Genomic DNA, 20,329 nt, shown 5'->3' on the forward strand with positions numbered 1-20,329 from the left:
AATAGATGTGAACCCTTGATAAGGGTATACTATATGCTGCAGCACTAGAGTGGCGGCAGTTATGTGAGCGCGCGCTGCAGCCCTTCTAAAATAACTGGACTCTAGGCGCTGTGCTTCAGTGAGAAAACTCACACTATGAAACCAGTTAGGAGTCATGAACACCGCAGGAACTGATGTGTCAGCACAAGATAGCAACTATGCTAATGTCTACTTCAGAGTATTGTAACATATCTGTCATATGTGGCTGCTACACTCTGCAGCTGTAATGCGCGCAAGAGCCGTAAACACCAGGCTATCAGTGTGAGCGTGCCAAGAGATGACGGGCTCAAAGGAGCCTACAACCGGTCTTAAAATGGTGGGCGTCCCGCCTCTAACATTGGGCAACGAGGAAGGCCAGCACGATTGGGGAGCTCACTTTCCCGAGCAGGGTGTCCGAGAGATATCACGCCACAAGCTCTGCCCACTAGCGCTGATAATATAGAAATAGAGCTACTAACTATAGTAGCGTAATTATATTGAGGTGCCCGCCATTTTCCCTGTTAACAGGCACTAGATAATGGCTATTGCATAATGAAGTGAGTCACGGAAGGAGCTCACCTGCCAGCACTGTTAGGTCTAGACTAGAGAGCTCTAATGGACCTGTGGCGTCACACCCTCGTGACCCGGCATCAAAGAGGGTGGGGCGGGGATGCTAACGGGGGACCAAAAGTGGCCGCTCGCCACACTTTGTGCCCGGTGGCTCGCCACAAATATTTATTCCCCCTCTATGCCCACGTGGATGGTAACACAGGAGCGGTCCAGCCCTCCTGCAGTGGTCACATGGTTGATACGTCACAGAGGTCCTTTCTCCAAATAGGATCTAGCATCAACCCTGCCAGCACTGCGCTGCCGGCGTTAAGGAGTTTAGCCAAAGAGGAGCATCGTCTGAAACAAACTGCCCCCGCATTTTAACCGCTATTGCAAGTTAACCGCGTGAGGAGGCGAGGAGGGGGAAGATGGGGGGGGCAGCGGCCTTAATAGTCGTGGCTGTCACTAAGCCCAGCCAAAACTTCCACTGCTCCTGCTACTCAGGAGCGGTGGTTATACTTACCAGCTGCTGCGGCTGGGATGCTGGGCTGACGGGGCGACGAGGAACACCCGAACACGAGCTGGTGTCAGCTGTGGTAGGTCCTCGCAGAGTCCGTTGACTCTAGTGTGTGTATCCCCTCCTCAGAGCACCAGACACAAGCTGTTGTAGCCGTGGCAGTGCCCTTCCCGACGGCTCTCCAGTAGCAGGCAGACTGCCACAGCAAGCAGTCTGCCTGTCCTCAATGTAAAAGTAAAATAAATAAAAGAAAAATGATTAACAAAAAAGATCTGGACTCTGGAAACAGCCCAATGTGCACCGGCTCTTTGGGGCACATTTTCTAAACTGGGGCTGATGGGGCATATAGGGGGAGGAGCCAATCACATTTCTAAATTATTTCAAGTGCAAGGCTATACTCTACCACAGTCTATACCCCTGTGTCTTGAGCTCCAGTGTCCCTAGTGGATGAAGGAGAAAAGTTCACAATTTGAAAAATTGCACATTCTAGCAAGATTAATACAAACTCTAAATGGGGCTTTGTCAATTTACCTTTTAACATTCAAGAAGAAAAAAAAAAAAAGTATGGAGCCAAAGAAAGGCCACAAGTTAAAATCAAATGGGACAAAACCCCTATTTATCATCCACATAATTTGCTTGATCTTATTACACTATAAAATACATAGTGAATGACGTAATAAACTTCAATGGACTGGACTGGACAATAAGTTTACGTATGCAAACGTTTTCTATGGGACACAAGAAACAGCGGAAAGTAACACAGGATATGGTGTGGACTTCAAATGAGAGTGTGCAATGGTGTTAGTGTTTGATAGCATTATAAATCATGTGCAAAGCAATGTAATGGAAATTTCAATAACAGAAGATTGAAAAAGAAAATTAAACCTTGAATGAGTGCTTAAAGAAAAACGTGCACTAGCCTTTATGTCAGAGAAAGCAGGGTTGCTAAGGGAGAGCGTATCATTAAATGGGGGTATATTAACGGAAAGAGAAGCATTGTTACCTGAGCCATCTTCACTTTTAAGGCTTTCAAATGAAAGGAACTGGTTGAGACATTTATAATATTTTGTTCATGTTACAGACAGAAGGTAAAAGCACAACATGAGAAACCAGTTTGTGCTAAATATAAATCTGCCATAAATGTATCAGGTATAACCAGTTCTGCAAGAACTCTACTTTTGTGTTTAAATCAATAGTTAATTCCAGGGGCGGCTCCTACCCTCTTAGAGGAGGAGGGCCGCCGCCGCCGAGAAGTTTCAACCTGAGGGGGACTCCCCGCCGGAGTAGCTACTGGCCAGGTCCCAGCGCCTGCAAAGTCGATGTGACAGGCGCTGGGACTGGCGCACCGGCTTCCAAAGGGCTGCATCGTCTGCAGCCCCTAAGAGCCGGGTAGGGTTGCCTCCTGGAAGCAGCTCTCTGCAATAGCAGTCCGGACTGGCAGTCCCAGGGGGAGGAAACACCTCCCCCTGAGACTGCCTGTTGTCTGACTGGCAGACGGTGCTTCCAATAGGAAGCCTCGCAGCCCCTAGGCAAAATCCGCCACTGGTTAATTCTCATAAAACAAAAAGAATTGTCAGCACAATGTTAATCATTGTATATGGAACTCTACGGTGTTGATTTAATTAGGGGTGATGTGTCGTCAAACTTCCCGTGCTGTTTGGCTGCACACATTACAGTAGGAAGAACACCACTAGTTTTCTTGCTCACCTGTATGGGGTGCAAGGAAAAAATAGCTAGGCTGCTGGCTGCGGTATGTCATTCCAAATTGGCACATGACAGCAATGCCGCTAATTGAGTTGCCCCCAATTGAAACAAGAAGGAACAAACTTAATATATTTCCTTTGTTAATTTTGATTAATGTCTAAAGACGGTCACACTTTTCAATGTGTATTTTTAATGCAACTAATAATGGATCAACATGTGGGTGACAGATCTTACATCCAATAGAAAGTAGCTAAAATTCATCATCAGAATAGGATTTACATCCATAAATGATTGGATAAATTGAAGCTAGTATATTGTACAGGACTGAGGTGTAACAATCATACAATTTTCATACAGTGCACATGTACTGCAAATGTATGTTGTTTTGTTAGTTGAAAATTGTAAGAAGTCTTTTTTTCCTCTCTTTAACTACAGCAAAACTAATTTAAAAATTTGGTTCATAAGGCAGCCTAATAGTCCAAGTTTTAAGGCTATCCATGTTTTAGCACATGTGACTTAGGGGGTCATTCAGACCCACTCGCAAGCGGCAGTACGCTCGCAAGTGGGTCGATGGTCCCCAATGCGCATGCGCACGACGGAGGGAGCTCCGTCGTGCGCATGCGCGAGACCCGGCGAGCGACGGGGAATCCGTCGCTCGGGGTCTCGCACCAAAGGGGGCGTGCTGTCGATGGTGACTGACAGCACGCCCCCTTTGGTGGGCGTGCCGGGGGCGTGGTGGCCAGACAGAGGCGTTCCCATGGGAACGCCTACCGTCTGAAGCTGGCCCCACTGACATCACTAGTGATGTCAGTGGGAGTGATTTTGGCTCTGATAGAGCCAAAATCACTCCAGGGCTTGTGGCTGGGAAACCCGACCGCAGGGTTTCCCTCGCAAGTCCGATGGTCGCGATGGTCAAGACCATCACGACCATCTTTTTGGACGTTCGTATATGCTGTGGGTGGTGACCCACAGCTATACGAGCGTCCAGGAGGACGCTCCATTTTAATGGAGGACGGCCCTGATTCAGAGCGAGCGCTCTGGTCAGAGCGTCCGGCTCAGAATCAGGGCCTTAATTAGTACCTCAGTGATTTTAACTCATCTGTGCTCAAGCATGGATATTCTTAAAATCTGGACTGTTAAGGTGCATTGAGGGTCAAGTATTGGAAGACTGATCTGAACCAATTAAAAAAGCCCTGTATTAAAAGAAAAGCCCTGCTTGTTACACATCTGCATTAGCTGTATATTGAGAACACTACATAAACACAATATTGCCGATTTAGAAACAAAGTGTATGCATGTTGTCGTCTGAATATTAAGAATCACTACCCAATGATTGCGCTGAGCGAGAAAAATTGTGGATCCCACGGACCCTCACTTTAAAAAAAATTGGGGTCCTACTCTACAGTTTCTGGGTCCCATAATATATTATAGGGGTTGAGGGTAGGCAGCAGTTGGGACAATGCTGGGGGGCAGGTAGCAGTTGGGGTAGAGCTGGGGGTATAGGCAGGGAGAAGTTTGGGTAGCGATGGGGGTAAAGGGGAGTAAGGGCAGACAGTGCCTCGGGTAGGGAGGGCTAGCTGCAGACAGTAGTTGTGACAGTGCTGGGGGCAAGGAGGGGGCTAAGGGCAGGCAGTGCTGGGATTAGGGAGGTAACAAGGGTAGAAAGCAGCTGGCGCAGTACTGAGGGGCAAGGAGGGGATTAGGGGCATTCAGTACTGGAGGTATGGAGTGGGCAAAGGTAGATAGCAGCTGGGACAGTACTGAGGGCAAGGAGGCTCGGGTATTCTGCTGTAACTATAACTCCACACTTATTTACAATCCCTATTCTTCCAGGAGGGGGCGCTCAATTCCTTACCTGGAGAGGCTTGTACAAAGCACCTTTGACTGTCAAACTGGGCACCAGAACATTGTCCTCCTGGCAGACGTTCCCTCATCACATCTTAGCTTAAGGTGTTGATGATCTTCCAGAAGTGTTCCCTCTTCACCTCGCCTGGGCTCTTGCGCTGCCTCCTATTGGTGTAGGTGGTGTCAGCCGTAATCCGTGTGGTGGCCTTGCTGCACTCCGCTCCTGACTCTCACTTGTTCCAACAGTAAGTGACCACGTACAGACGTAGCTCGGGGTCCGGCCAGGGAGGGGTCAAGACGCTGCTCTGCTCCCAGCTCTCACCTGTTCCAATGCAGATGTCGCTCAGGGTCTAGCCAGGGTGGGTAGGCGCAGCTTCTGCTACCGGCTCTCACCTCGCAGACATCGCTCAGGGTCCGGCTGGGGAGGTACTGCTTCTGCTCCCATGCAGTGGGCAGGGGCTGGTATTCCGGGGACGGAGCATGGTGGGCCGGCCGCTGTCTATCTGGACGGAAGCTGCCTGCTGATTGAGTGAGATGCTACGCAGTGGGGACTGGCTATGTAGATGTCGCCGCTGGCTATTGGTTGAATAGAGGCTGTGGCGCTAGCAAAGCCACACATAGCACCAGCGCATCCTACAGGACTGGCTTAGTTTTTAAACTTGGGTCCCCAACTGCCTATAGCGCGTAAAAAACACGCTATAGCACGTATTTTGCGGACCCTGACCACTCATACTTCCCAAAGCAATTCACCTTATTCGGACAATAGGGCCCAAACACAGACACCACAATTGCTAAAATTACACCATGAATTATAGAAAAAGTTGTAACATTCTTAACTGGGCTAAACGTTACTTACCAAACACATTCGCTCAAATAGTACTAACATTGAAGTCCCCGGTCTTTCACATTTTCATTCCTATAATTTTTTGTATATGCTGTGACAGGGACAGCATGCTTTCACATGAAGTTAATGTGGAGTAGCAGGATCGTGCAGAGATAGAGCAATAAACAGCAGTCCAGGTTTTCCTGGGATCACTTGTAACCCACAAGCAAGGGTAATTAGCAGCACCTGTTATCTGTCTTTAAAGTTTTGTCAGTGCAAATCCACAATGATCCTGATAGTGATTTAGTCGCCCAGATTATAGTCCCTGGGGTGACTAGTGTTAGGGATCCTGGACCTGAGGGTCCACTAAAAGAATTGTGTTGCTGTATGGAAGATTCTGTGTACCTGCTGTAGCATCTTGCCTGTGAACTGACCTGTATATCTGCCTGTGGTGAGAAAAACTTCTGTTGGATTTTACTCCGGTCTATGTGATTCTTGTCACAATACATACAAAACATTTGCTAAAGACATGGTCATTGCTCTAACAACTCACTTTGCATCCAAGCACCTAGCTCAAAGATTTTTTTACATCTAGTAGCTTCTAACGAAAATCTAGGACAGAATGTTTGCTGTTTGATACCTAGCTAGTCAAATTGGCGTATTGTTTTATATCTGCACAGAAAATTGTTCCAATCTGTGAAACTTCTCTACCAAGCATGTAATCAACCCTGGAATTGAATAAATCTAGAATATTATATATATATATATATATATATATATATATATATATATATATATATATATATATATATATATATATATATATATATACATACACACACACACACACATACATACATACATACACCACAATAGGCAAAACAGAAAAAGGAAATCTGTTGCGGGTCAAGCAGAAGAAAGTTCTTTATGATCCAAGTCTAACAGTCACTCAACTGAGAAATACAGAACTATCTAATTTTAATTAAAACAATTATGTTTAAAATTTATTTAAATTACATTCATTGAATTGTTACTAATAATTTCTAATACCCCAATTAATAAGCGAAAATAATAAAATGAAAGGTGATTAAGTGCAATAAAAACATGAAATGAAGTTTAAAACGTGTTGTTAGTCTCTTATTTTACATATGGAATAGATCACTCATGTTCTCGGGTGAGTAACTTATGGTGCATACACACGATCAGATTTTTCCTTCAGATATGAACGATAACGATTTAAAAATCGTTCAGTCGTTCATATCTGAAGGAAAATCGTTCATATCTGACATGCCTGAACGATGGACGATCAACGATGCGCGTTCCCGATTGTCAGATAACGATATCTGACATCTGATGGGTTTGCAGTCAGACTTGGACGATTCCATTCATTTTAATGCAGTCAAAAATCGTTCAAATCGTTCAAATCGTTCAAAACTTTGGTAAAATCGTTCAAATCGTTCAATCGTTCAATCGTTCATCTGACAAATCTGACAAGTCTGACAAGTCTGACAAATCTGACCGTGTGTACGCTCCATTAGACTCACAACATAAAGACCTTAACGTCTGGGTATCCCACAGCAGAATAGCATTTTCTGTTTTTTGTTTTGGTACCTAGATGATCAACCAATGACTCAAATTCAGTATCTGTTTTACATTGACAAGAAAACTTCAATATTAAACATTAACTCAGTAGTTCTTACTTGGCAGCGATGTGAAGCAAACTTCTTTTAACTCTACCAAAGGCATAGTTAACGTCAAACTTAGAATTTGAGAGCAGCTCCGATACAGATCTTTAAGATAACAAAACAAAACAATAAGTCAACAGCAATATCAAATACAGTGACACAAATATAATATTTATGACTGCCAACATATATATGAAACCCTTGATTTGTTGGTAAATGTAGTTTTCATCTTGTATGCAACTTGCTAGTTAAAAAGGACATATGATACTTGAAATGCCCCATTTTAAATTTATACAATAAAATCAAAAGTTCATTCAACAAATAAGCCAGTGGCTATACATTGTTTCTAAAAGAAACATCACATTTCTACACTCATGTGCATGGTAAATTATATGGTACCCAAACTACACTGTGGAGGAAATTGGGACAAAGTTGGATACCATCAATCCAGAGGGACTAAATGAAGGAAATCCATTCAAGCGCTTTCTCTGAAAGCAAACATTACAAATGATTACACTTTATCTATATTATGCATGTTATCAATTCAATTGCCTCTTTGTGGTTATGATAGTATTGGTTGTAACTAGGGGTGAGCGGGTTCGGATTTCTGAAATCCGAACCCCCCCGATCCGAGGCCGATCCGAGTCAGGCTCGACTTTTCCCGCCTGACTCGGATCTGAAATCGAGGCAAAACGTCATCATCCCGCCTTCCGGGTCTCGCGGGTTTTGGATCCTATATAAGGTACCCGCGTCGGCGCCATTTTCTAACTCGGCTGTGGACAGTGAAGAGGGAGGGTGGGAGTTAGGGCTGGCTGGGCTGTGTAGTGTAGTGTAGTGCAGAGTAGTGTTGTGCTGTGCTGTGCTGCTGTTGTCCATAGGGGCTGTGTCCACTACTTCAAAGTCCATAGGGGCTGGCTGGACTGTGTTGTGCAGTCAGTTGTCCATAGGGGCTGTGTCCACTCCAAAGTCCTGTGCAGTGTCCCAGTCCTAAAGGGGTGCTGTAGTGTTGTCCAGGGGGTGCTCTGTCCGCCAGGGGTGCTCCTCCCAAGTGCTAAAAAAATATATATTTTTTCTGTGTTTGTGAATTGTGTGCGCAGTAGCCGCACGTGCATCAACAAAGTAATGCCAAACGTGCGCCTGTGTCATAAGTAAAGAGCCAGCTGGCTTGTCCGTTAAAGGTTGCTGTAACCCCCAAAGTACACTCCAAACCAAATAAAAAAATATTTTCTGTGTTTGTGACTTGTGTGCACTGTGGCTGCACGTGCATCAACAAAGGAGCAGCGCCAAGCGTGCGCCTGTGTCCCATAAGTAAAGAGCCGGCTGGCTCATTTCTTAAAGGGTGGTATAACCCACAAAGTGCACTACTCTCCAGCAAAAATAAAAAAATATTTTCTGTGTTTGTGTGCGCCTTAGCCGCACGTATATATCAATATAAAATAAATGGAGGACCAAACTTTCTCCGATAAAAATAAAATAGGGAAAGATCAAGAACCACTTCCTCCTAGTGCTGTTGCTGGGAGTTGTTCATCATCCCAGAGAGGAAGTAGGAACACCACTACTTTTACTAAACAATTGACCCTCCAACAGTCCCTAGCGATGAGGACAGCAGTCATCCTGAAGCAAAACGTATAACTGAGGCCTTGACTGCTATGTTGGTGTTAGACGTGCGTCCGGTATCCGCCATTAGTGCAGTGGGATTTAGATAATTGATGGAGGTAGTGTGTCCCCAATTCCAAATCCCGTCTAGATTCCACCTACATCCTCAAAGCAGCAGCGACAAGCGTGCGTCTGTCTGTTAAAGGGTGGTGTAATCCTCAAAGTGCGCTCCACAAACAATAAAAAAATTCTTCTTTTTTTTTCTGTCTTTGTGAATTGTGTGGGCTGTAGCCGCACCTGCATCCTTAAAGCAGCAGCGACAAGCGTGCGTCTGTCTGTTAAAGGATTACATCGGTGACAGCATCCAAGTAGCCATGTCAGACAGTCCGTACATGTACTGGCAGGAAAAAAGAGGCAATTTGGAGGCCCCTGTACAAACTGGCTCTATTTTACCTGAGTTGCCCCCCCTCCAGTGTGCACTCCGAAAGAGTGTTTAGTGCAGCCGGGAACCTTGGCCCTCATTCAGAGCCGTTCGCTATTTGCGGTCGTTCGTTTAAAAACAAGGGGTGGCTATTCAAATGATCCGTACGCACATTGTAGTCTGTTCACACCTCTAAGTCTGAACGAGCGAGCAAAACATACGCTCGTTTATTTGTTAAAAACGCCCCCTGGCCGCTCGCATCCAACGTCATGTCCGCTATATATTAGATTAATCGAGTACATCGACCAGCGTATGAACTGCTCGCTATTCTTGTGGTTGGTGTTTGCTACCACAAATTTGCGAGCAGTTCTGGCTCTAAAATAACCCAGTGACGTGGTCAATGACGCTGCTGTTTTAATTATGCACACCCATAAAATGCCCGTTTTGACCTTTAAACACGCCTGCGTTCGGATCTCCACTCCCCATTTTCAAGCACCATCCCCTGTTACCACCCACATACGCCTCATTCTGTCACTCAAAATAGCAGGCACTCGCTATATAGCGTACAAACGATTTTCGGCCGCACTGACTGGTTCGCGCATGCGTACTAAAAACCGTACGCATGCGCAGATGTGCAAACATCGCTCGGAACGAGCGTACTGCCGCTAACGAGCGGCTCTGAATGAGGGCCCTTGTCAGCAAAAGGCGTAGGAGGTTGCTTCCACAAAATGTGGAGAAGATGATGTTCATAAAAATTAATTATCAACTTTTCCAGGGAGACCAGCCTCCAGAACGTACAGAGGGACCTGTGGTGGCGGATTCCAGTGGGGACGAATTAATACTCTGTGAGGATGAGGATGTACACAACACTGAAGAGGGTGAGGAATCTGTGAAGATGAGGACGACATCTTGCCTCCGTAGAGCCAATTTGTGCAGGGCCAGATTAATTGCCAGCTTGTTTTGTGGGGGCCCAAATGAACCAATCATTTCAGCCACAGTCGTGTGGCAGACCCTGGCGCTGAAATGATTGGTTTGTTAAAGTGTGCATGTCCTGTTTATACAACATAAGGGTGGGTGGGAGGGCCCAAGGACAATTCCATCTTGCACCTTTTTTTTTTCTTTGCATTATGTACTGTCTGGGGCCTAGTTTTTCAAACTGCCATCCTGTCTGCCACTGCAGTATCACTCCTAGATGGGCCACGTTTGTGCCGCCCACTCGTGTCGCTTAGCATAGTCATCCATCTACCTCGGTGCAACCTTTTGGACATAAAAACACTATTGTGAGGTGTGAGGTGTTCAGAATGAACTGGAAATGAGTGGAAATTAAGGTTTTTGAGGTTAATAGCATAGGAGCAGAAAAATCAACACATTCTGTGATTTTAGCTGTTTTTATGCTTTTTTAAAAAAAATACAGATCCAAAACACAAAACACCGAAGGGTGGTTTTGGCAAAACCAATCCAGATCCAAAACACGAAGAAAGATCCAGATCCAAAACACGAAAAGTGGCCGGTGCACACCCCTAGTTGTAACATTATATTGGTTATAATTAGCTTTACTGATTTTGGGAGGTTTACGCCAACATATGTCTTCGTTTTTGCTTACTTTAGTAAATTCGTTTTTCATAGATTAATTTTTTATAGATTTTTTAGCATTGATACTGTCTTATATAGCTGTAGGTATATATTGCTTACCCTAACTGAACCATACTCTATAAACACCATCAATCATTGCTGTTCCTTTAAGAACATTCCTATAGCTCATGATAGATGTGCCTGTTGGAAAGCAGCGTGATAGGCAGATAAGCAAACTATACTTCCTGCATAAAGCAAACCCTGAAAGTAAGTGTATAACTACTTCAAGATTCAGCTAGTCTACCACAAGAGCCAACATATGGGTCCCATCCAGAAAGCTGGAAAGCATGGAAACCAGAGTCAGATTACTGCCAATAACCTATTGAATGAGCAGCCTTGACTCTTAACAAAGGTTCCTAATCAAATCAAATTGTTGACCCTTGTCTTTGTTGCTGCTATAATGAATTTTTGATGGAATAAGCTACAAATGTGCCCTCCCTCGTCTTTGCTGCAGTAGTACTCCCAATATATTGAACGATATATCTTAAAGAGTGTACCTAATTTTGAAACAAAGGCCAAATTGCGATGGCCAGGCAACTGCGTCAAAGCAATTCCAAAACAGCAAGTCTTGTGGGGTGTTCCCAGTATGTAATGGTTAGTACCAACCAAAAGTGGTCCAAAGAAGGACACCGGGTAAACCGGCAACAGTGTAATGGGCACCCAAGGCTCATTGATGCACGTCATGAGCAAAGGCTAGCCTGTCTGATCCAATCCCACAAAAGAGCTACTGTAGCACAAATTTCTGAAAAAAGTTAATGCTGGCTATGATAGCAAGGTGTCAGAACACAGTGCATCGTAGGTTGCTGCGTATGGGGCCATTCAGAGTGCCCATGCTGAACCCTGTCCACCACCAAAAGCAACTATAATGGGCATGTGAGCGTCAGAAGTGAACCATGGAGCAATGGAAGAAGGTGGCCTGGTCTGATAATAACATTTTCTTTTACATCACGTGGATAGCCGGATGCGTCGTTTATCTGGGGAAGAGATGGCATCAGGATGCACTATGGGAAGAAGATAAGGTGGCAGAAGCAGTGTGATGCTCTTGGCAATGTTCTGCTGGGAAACCTTGGATCCAGGCATTCATTTGGATGTTACTTTGATAAGTACCACCTACCTAAACATTGTTGCAGACCAAGTGCACCTTGGTGGCACGAGGGGGGACCTACACAATATTAGGCAGGTGGTTTTCAGGTTATGGCTGCTTGATGTATATTAGTATAATGTGACTATACCTACATAGTTTATTTAGGAGCTTATCTAGTTTAGAGGATATACAGGAGAGAAATCTTGTCTGCAAGATGAAATGAAATTTAGAAGTGCATTAAGTAATCACAAAGAGTTCAAAACTTTAACTCCTGAATTCCAGGGATAACATAGTAGAAACATTTTTACTTCTTCTGAAATGCTCATCTCACAAAATAAAAAAATATTCAGCTAAAAAATTCACTGTACGTGGTACGTATAGTTTAGTAGAACAGTATCCACTAAAAGTAAGTTACATTTTAAAAATATGAGATGCCCAATTGGATAAAAATTGGTTATCAATAGGTGAAATGCATTGGATGTATCTGATCTTTGTATACAAATAAATCCAATGCACAGAGTAAAGCTGAACTGAGCAGTGTCTGAGGTCAATGAAATTATACAACTCTGCCTGTCATTATAAAATAATAAAGCTTATAAAAGAAAGAGCAACTGGCACTAAAGGGGGTCTAACTAAAGGTGGGTACAGATTAGACAACCAACAATGCGATGGATGTGCCAGCCAACCCACAATGCGACGGATGACATATCGTGCAGTCCTTACACACCACACCACGACATGGTAAACGACCACACAGTATGCCGTTCAGCAGGCGCATCTAAATGCATGGGGGCATCAGTCGCATTATCAAATTGAGCTGCATGTAGGGCCGAGAACACAGTGCCACTGATGACCAAATGGGAGCACGCAGAGCCGTAACTACACATTTTGGTGCCCTGGGCCAGAAAGCGCATTGGCGCCCCCCCTCCTCCATTTTTCAAATAGGGGCATAAGATGCTCGCCCTGAAAAGTAGTGTAGCCTCATCGGGAAGGGCCATAACAAATCTGATTTATCCCGTATGATAATGAAGGGGTACCAATCCAGTTGTAACACTGTTATCAATGTGTCACTAATAAACAGTGTGACTCCGAAGGCTGCAGTGATGATATGCAATAATTTTGCAGTATAACCAGCTGTAAATGTCAAGAGGTGATAAGGTTTGAGACCCAATATGACAGTATTTTGAAATGTGTATGTTAAATAAAAGAGGATTTGACTGAAGGTGCTTGGGTAGGTGTCCAGGTGAAGGGGGTCGGTCAGGGAGGTGATAGGCGCGGCCAGAGGATGCCGGAGATGAAAGAAAAGGAAGATACAAACGAGAATGATTAAAAACAAAAATAAATAACTCGACAGGCCCAAGCAGTGCTCACTGCCATGTGGTGGCACAGATCGCACCACCCTAGTTACGGCCCTGGGAGCACGCATGGCCCGACAGAGTATACAGAGACTATTTTGACGATATGCCGGACAGATCTGTCAGATCGGCCGAAATGTTGTTTAATGTTTACCCACCTTAAGAAGCCCATTCAAAACCATATAAAGACTGTATTGCAAATAATTTAAGAGACGCAGCCAGAGGTAAGAATCACTGCAAACAAAAGTACAGGGAAAGTAATGCCCTCTGGTGCTGCTCTACTTTTTGATAAACTGATCTCTCACTCATAAAAGCCCATAAAAGATAAAAAATTAGTTAATAGGTCACTTTAATTCATAAAATAACATTGATGTGTAAAAATAAGTGCTCAAAAGATACACATAAATATCAGAAATTGCAGTGTCAACATATACAGTATGTTCCAAAGAACACTGAATAGAAATCGTAAATCCAGAATTTCCTAACTAGCCAGAGAAGTATTTGAAGATTTATTGCCAGATTTTAGAATTTCCCAATCTAGCAATCTGCTCCCATACATTACAGATCTTTTTCAGTGATCTGTAGATCATTTTCATTAAAACACAGATCTGTCAATCTTGAAAGGTCCATCCTTTCACTAGTAACGGTCTGCAAATCTGCTGATCCTCTCCATACACTAGCAATCTACAGCCCCAATAGACCTGTGAAATCCAACATTTTGGACAATCTGATTTAACAATTCCAATCACTTTTTGGTTGCAATCTGCGATCTGTGGACCCCATACATTGCAGATTTTTATACACAATCAATTGCAAATTTGCCACAATCGATTGCTGATGTATGGGGGCCTTAAGTCACACTGAAGTTTAAGGGACCAAAAAAGGTTCCACTCCTTTGAAACTCAATAGGACAGATAACATTTCAGATTAGTTAAAACCCATACACAATATCCCACTGAATGTAACTTAGTTTCTAAACTTCCCTTTCTAGAGATGAAACGTACTTGTAGCAAAGAGTGAAACAACCACTCACAATACTTTTATGATTGTACTAATGCTGCCTGGCAATCAGACTTTAAATGTCAGACTTCTAGTCTATTGCATGTAGTATATAAAGAACCAATCACCAAGGTGAGGAAAACATCAGACGATTCTTTTCACCTGTCACATAGCATGTCCTTATTATTACGCATTAGAATGATAACCTAAGTTCATATCTTGGCCTATTGATCACCCGCTTGGTCACTTACAAGACATCACTGTGGCTTATTTATCTGACCAACTAGAAATTTATGGATTAACCGTTTCTATTCCCTGTTCCTTGACCATATATGATGACACTATAGAAGTACATGCCATTTATTTACATATCTATAAAAATCGATTTTTACTCAACGTAAAATCTCTTCCTTGGAGTCCATCTGGGGGATGCCATTACATAGTGAGGTGTGGAGTAGGACACTAGCTAAGTGAAAACTGGCTCCCATCCCCTATATAGCCCCTCCCCTTTCATCCTAAATTCAGTCATATGTTTAACAAAGCCGGAGAAAGACCCACGGAAGAACTGAGAAACCAGAGACCCACAGGAATCTAGTATGAAACCAAACAAGGGAGGGATCTCAGCATGCTCCAGATGGACTCCAAGGAACAGATTTTTACGGCGAGTAGAAATCGAATTTCGTTTATCATCCATCTGGGTGATGCAATTACTTCTGGGATATATCAAAGCAAGCCAATTAAGGGGGGGGGGGGCATCAAAACCGTCCGCTCTAAGAATTTCCACTCAACACTGGCGCCCCTTGCGCCAAATGTATGGAAGCGGTAACATTTTGTAAAAGTGTGTACGGATGACCAGGTAGCTGCTTTGCAGAGCTGCTCAACTGAGGTACCATGCTGTACAACCCAAGAAGCCCCAACAGCACGAGTCGAGAGGGTCCGAATTGAAGCCGAAACTGTTACATTAGAGGACAAATATGCCTGCCGAATGGCAGAAGTGACCCATCTAGTGATGGATCCTTTCGAGGCAGGCCAGCCTGTTTTTGGTGCATTAATCAACACCAACAGGGAATCCGTACGCCTCAAAGATGCAGTACGGTCTAAGTAAGTGCATAATGCACGTACCACATCCAGTAGTGCAAAGAAAGAATCTTCATTAGTTGCTCAATCCTGGCGAAAAGTTGGAAGGACAATATCCTGGTTAATGTGGAAAGCTGATATCACCTTTGGAAGAAAGAAAGGTTTAGTGTGTAACACTACCCTATCCTTATGAAAAATGAGAACATAAGATTTACAGGAAAGACCCGCTAACTCAGATACCCTTCTGGCCGAAGCAATAGCCAAAAGGAAAACAACCTTCAAAGTGAGATATCGCAATTCTACAGTTTCCAAAGGTTCAAACCATGCCGTCTAAGTCAAACGAGGCAAACTGGGGTGACGACATGGACCCTGAAGCAACAGATCTGGACGCAGGGGCAGACTATATGGAACGTCTGCTAACATGGTCCAAAGAATTGCGTACCAATGACGGCGCGGCCAGTCTCGAGCCACCAGAATGCCCGGCCGTGCCACTGATCGAATCTGCTAAATTACCTTTGGTAACATTACAAGAGGAGGAAAGATGTATACCAGCTAGAATACCCAAGGTGCTGTCATGGCATCCACCAGGGATGCCTGAGAATCCCGGGACGGAGATCCGTACCTTGGAAGCTTCTTGTTGAGACGATAAGCCATTAGATCTATGTCTGGAGATCCCCATCTGGCAACTATTTCTGCAAACACCTCCTGGTGTAATTCCCATTCCCCTGGATGCACACTGTGGCGACTTAAGAAGTCCACCTCCCAGTTTTCCACTCCCGGAATGTAAATTGCTGAAATATCTGGAACCCAATTTTCTGCCCAATGAAGTATGTGAGAAACCTCCCTCATTGCTTGCCAGCTGCGTGTGCCAGCCTGCTAGTTTACGTAAGAAACTGCCATGGCATTGTCTGATTGGATTTGCACTGGTAAGCTCCTTAGATGGCATTGTGCCTGAATCAATGCATATCGAATTACCATATAATTCAAGTATATTGATGGAAAGAAAGACTTCCTGGACAGACCAAAGACCCTGTAAGAGTCTGTCTAGAACCCCCCCTTCCAGCCTGTTAGGCTGGCATCTGTGGTGACAATGGTCAAATCTATTACTGACAATTGTCAAACCCCAGATCTGCATCCTGTAACCACCACCGGAGAGACTGCCAGGTCTGCAGACAGATAATCTGAACATCTGCCCGTTTAATCGAGGGTCTGGCTTCACCCATCGATGAAGCAATTGGTTTTGTAGAGGACGGGCATGAAATCTGGCGAAAGGAACGCCACCATTTTTCCCCAGTATCTGCATTGCCCTGAGAACTGAGATATGAGACATCTGTAAAATGGTCCTTATTCTGGATTGCAGTTCCTGAATCTTTGCCTTAGGAAGAAACAGTCTGTGACACTGGCTGTCGAAGAGAAGACACAAAAATACCATCCTCTGAGATGGAATTAAATTTGATTTGGGGAAATTGATGATCCAGCTGAATCTCTGGAGCATAACTAAGGTAATCTGAAGATGTTGTTGCAATAGGGCTATTGAGGCTGCCCTTAGAAATAAAGTGCAGTAAAATATGCTTATATAACTATAAGCCCAGAAAAATACCAGGTTAATACACATAAGTAATAATCCTAGTTAACTGCTTATCTTGTTAGCATTCATCCCCCAGAATCTGCTGTGAGCTCTTCCACACAGAACTTCAGTCACTCTTATCAGATTGCTGCAAGGCTTTGCAGCCACGTGAGCTGCTGAAAATAAAATACCTGTGGGAGGCGTGGCCAGGCGTGGCATCCTGTTTACTCAGGACACCTGATTCATCATATCCTCCGGCATTCTCCGGAGACTGCCAGCGGCCCGGAATGATGATGTCACCAGCTGTGCGACCAAACGTGCAGCGGCGTTGGTTGCTAGAACCCATGAAGCCTCTCTGTCTCCCCAAAAGCCAACAGCATGTTGCTGCTCTGTAATCCCTCCAGCGGTATATTAAGGAAACCGTCGGGAACTAAAAGCGGCGTGGTGCTGTAGAAGCCCCGGGGAGGTGTGAGACATGCCAGCTCTACAGTGCATTGTGAGTATTAACAAACCCGGCCAATATGCTCAAAAGCAGTGTGCCGGGAAGCAGTACATAAAGGCAATAAGGTCTTTACATATTCTGATACAAGCTTACCTTCTCTTTGCCAGCTGCCCCCTTAGATGTGTGTCTGGCATGGAGAGACCCCCAGGGAGTATGTAGTTTGGTGACTCTCTCAGGGGCAATCTTTAGAGTGGGATACAGGGTCACACAGACCTCTAATCTATACAACTCCCATTCTTAGTGCTTGTCGCCTGTTGCCAGGAACTAAGCACCCAAACCAAACATCAAAATAAAGAAATAAAACCTAAAAAAAAAAAAATTACTAAAAACTTACTTTAACATTTTAATAAATCATAGACAAAATGCAAGAAACTAGAGAGGAGCGGTTCGGTTTTACTCAGATATGTTCGGATCTCAAAAACAGCATCATATTGGCTATCCGGCTGTCCTGTGTTTTGGATAGCCAATAAGAAAAAGCCGAACTAATCCAAACTTCCGATAATTTGGCGATAAGAACCACATAAAACCGAACCGCACATCTCTACAAGAAACATGGCCTTTCACATGAGTGGAGAATGTAAGTTGGCCACCACCATCCACCTGAAGCTGGGTGCCAGAGACCAGAATGGTCCATTTCCTCTGTATCACCACAGCAGTGTCTAATGGTGCATACACACGGTCAGATCTGTCAGATGAACGATTTTACCAAGGATTTGAACGATTTACCAACGATTTCAGACAGTATTAAAATGAATGAAATCATCAAAATCTGACTGCAAACACAGACGATGTCAGATATAGTTATCTGACATGCGGGAACGCACATTCATCGTTGCAGGCCCACATGTCAGATTTTATTTCAGATATGAACGATTTTTAAAATCGTTATCGTTCATATCTGACAACAAATCTAACCGTGTGTATGCACCATTACAGTACAATCTGTCCAACCCTTTTTAACAGAGCGCTTTTGTAAAGGACTGAATGGATTGCGTTCAAGTACAGGGAGCCAGATGTATTATAGCAGCACTTAATGTGCCGCTATAACGCTTCCTGCTTCGCCTCTTTACCAAGGTGAAGCAGGAAGCACTAACGATGAGATGTATTAACATCTCATCGGCCGAAGCGGGGGAGTGATAACTAGTGCAGATGCTCGTTGTCTCAGTCCCGGCCGGCTCCACTGAGCATATCCCCCCTGCTATGGGGATAGGGTATCGTCAGGCTGCAGCTGTTGATAGCGACAAGATGAACTGACCGTTAATACATAGCAGCACCGATAATGACAGGGGCGCATATCCCAGCACAGCGCAACCCCAGCCCCCCAATCATACAAAGGGGGGAGAAGAGGTATCAACGTACATAACGTGCGCTGATGCAGCTTCGGTGGTTAATACCTCTCCCCCAGCATGTGGTAAGCGCACCTATATGACACACGAGAAAGGGGATGTTATATTAAAAGGGTTGTTCACTTTTGGACACTGTAAAAGCGGACGCAAGTAGGAAAATGGGGTAGTTTTCCATGCTGTAAAGCTCCGCTACCCAAAGTGTAGAGCTGGCTCATGCCGTCGTTCCTTGTTCTAGTGAATTAAGTTGTTCTATACCTCACAATACAGTTGAATACAAGCATTTCCATAAAGCCTTAAATCTATAGCAACTGCAGTGCACTAAAACAAGTGTGTAGAGAAATTGACATCAATATACTGTATATGGTTCCCAGTGAAGAAAATCCCTCACATTTTATGTGTCTACTAATACCCCTTTTACACCATAGCAAAAACCTGGGTTTTTGCTGGGTCTACCCGAATCAGTGTAAAAAAGGTCCCTGAAAAATAACCCGGGTCAAGTGACCCGGCAATCCAACCCAGGTAGCTACCAGGGTCGAACCCAGGATGGACCTGGGTAATGGTGCAGTGTAAACGGCGCAACCCAGGTTATCCAGCCTGGGTCATGACTAAAATGAGCAGATTGGTGGAAGTGGAGCAATCACCTCCCACTTTTTATGACCTCACAAGTTTAACAGAGCAGACCCAATTTGATTGTGAATGGGGATGACCCGAGAATAACCCAGATCGAAGGTGCAGTGTAAACGGTGTCTGACAACCCAGGTCGGACCCGGGTTTTTGGTGGAAAAAAGGTATAAGTGAAAGTCTACTTTAGAGGATCTGTAAACTCTTCCAGCAAAGCACCAAATACTAGCTAGTTTGACAGGATATTTAAAAAAAATTTCAAATCCTATTATTATCAGAAAGGTGATCACATACCTGTGTTGGTCAGCCATCACCATAGGCATCAAGGTGTAAACAGCAGTTTCATTATCTGCATCAAATTAATAACACGTCAGTTAATACATAAAAAAAGCTTTAATAAAAAATTTAAAGAATTAATACTGATACTATATCAACATTATTAGAGTAAAAGCAGTTTGCAAATTGTAGTGAGAGGAAAAAAAAAAATACGGTGCCATGAAAGAATGTACTTAGCACTTAAGACTTTCAGCATACCACCACTCACTGATTGCACTTTTTATATATTACACCTGGACCTAAAAGGTTCATTTTAGAGTCAATCAATTAATGCGTGCAGATACCTACAAATGTCTAGCAAACAAGAATAATATTAAACTGGTTTATCAGGTTAAATACAAAACATACTGCCAAAACAACTTTGCTGTTACAGTATATAAAATGTGTCTCTAGCTACTATACTGTTTGGTAATATGTTTTTACACTGTAATTTTGAGCACAGTGGGCAGACACGGTACTAATGGTAGTTAAAGCACTGTAACAGAGTCGGCACTAACTTTAAACATAATGTTTTACCATTTAGTCCCGACACGTTTACAATGCTTTAACTAAAATCATTACTGTGTAGGCCAGTGTTGGCTAACCTTGACACTCCAGCTGTTGTGGAACTATATATCCCAGCATGCCCTGCCACAGTTTTAGCATGCCCTAA

General features: G+C 44.0%; 1 protein-coding gene across 2 annotated transcripts in view; it reads right to left on the reverse strand.

The window, feature by feature from the left end:
- The window catches only part of HACE1 (HECT domain and ankyrin repeat containing E3 ubiquitin protein ligase 1), a 118,183-nt gene that overhangs the window by 95,657 nt on the left and 2,197 nt on the right, over positions 1-20,329 (reverse strand). For both annotated transcript variants that reach the window (XM_088460435.1, XM_088460434.1), the window contains exons 2-3: positions 19,636-19,690; positions 7,157-7,246 (exon numbers count right to left, since the gene is read on the reverse strand). In XM_088460435.1, the coding sequence (XP_088316561.1) occupies positions 7,157-7,246; positions 19,636-19,690 (145 nt within the window). The remainder of the gene's footprint in view (positions 1-7,156; positions 7,247-19,635; positions 19,691-20,329) is intronic.

The sequence above is a fragment of the Taudactylus pleione genome, unplaced genomic scaffold (genome assembly GCF_031769625.1).
Source record: "Taudactylus pleione unplaced genomic scaffold, aTauple2 ptg000046l, whole genome shotgun sequence".
NCBI classification, from domain to species: Eukaryota; Metazoa; Chordata; class Amphibia; order Anura; family Myobatrachidae; genus Taudactylus; species Taudactylus pleione.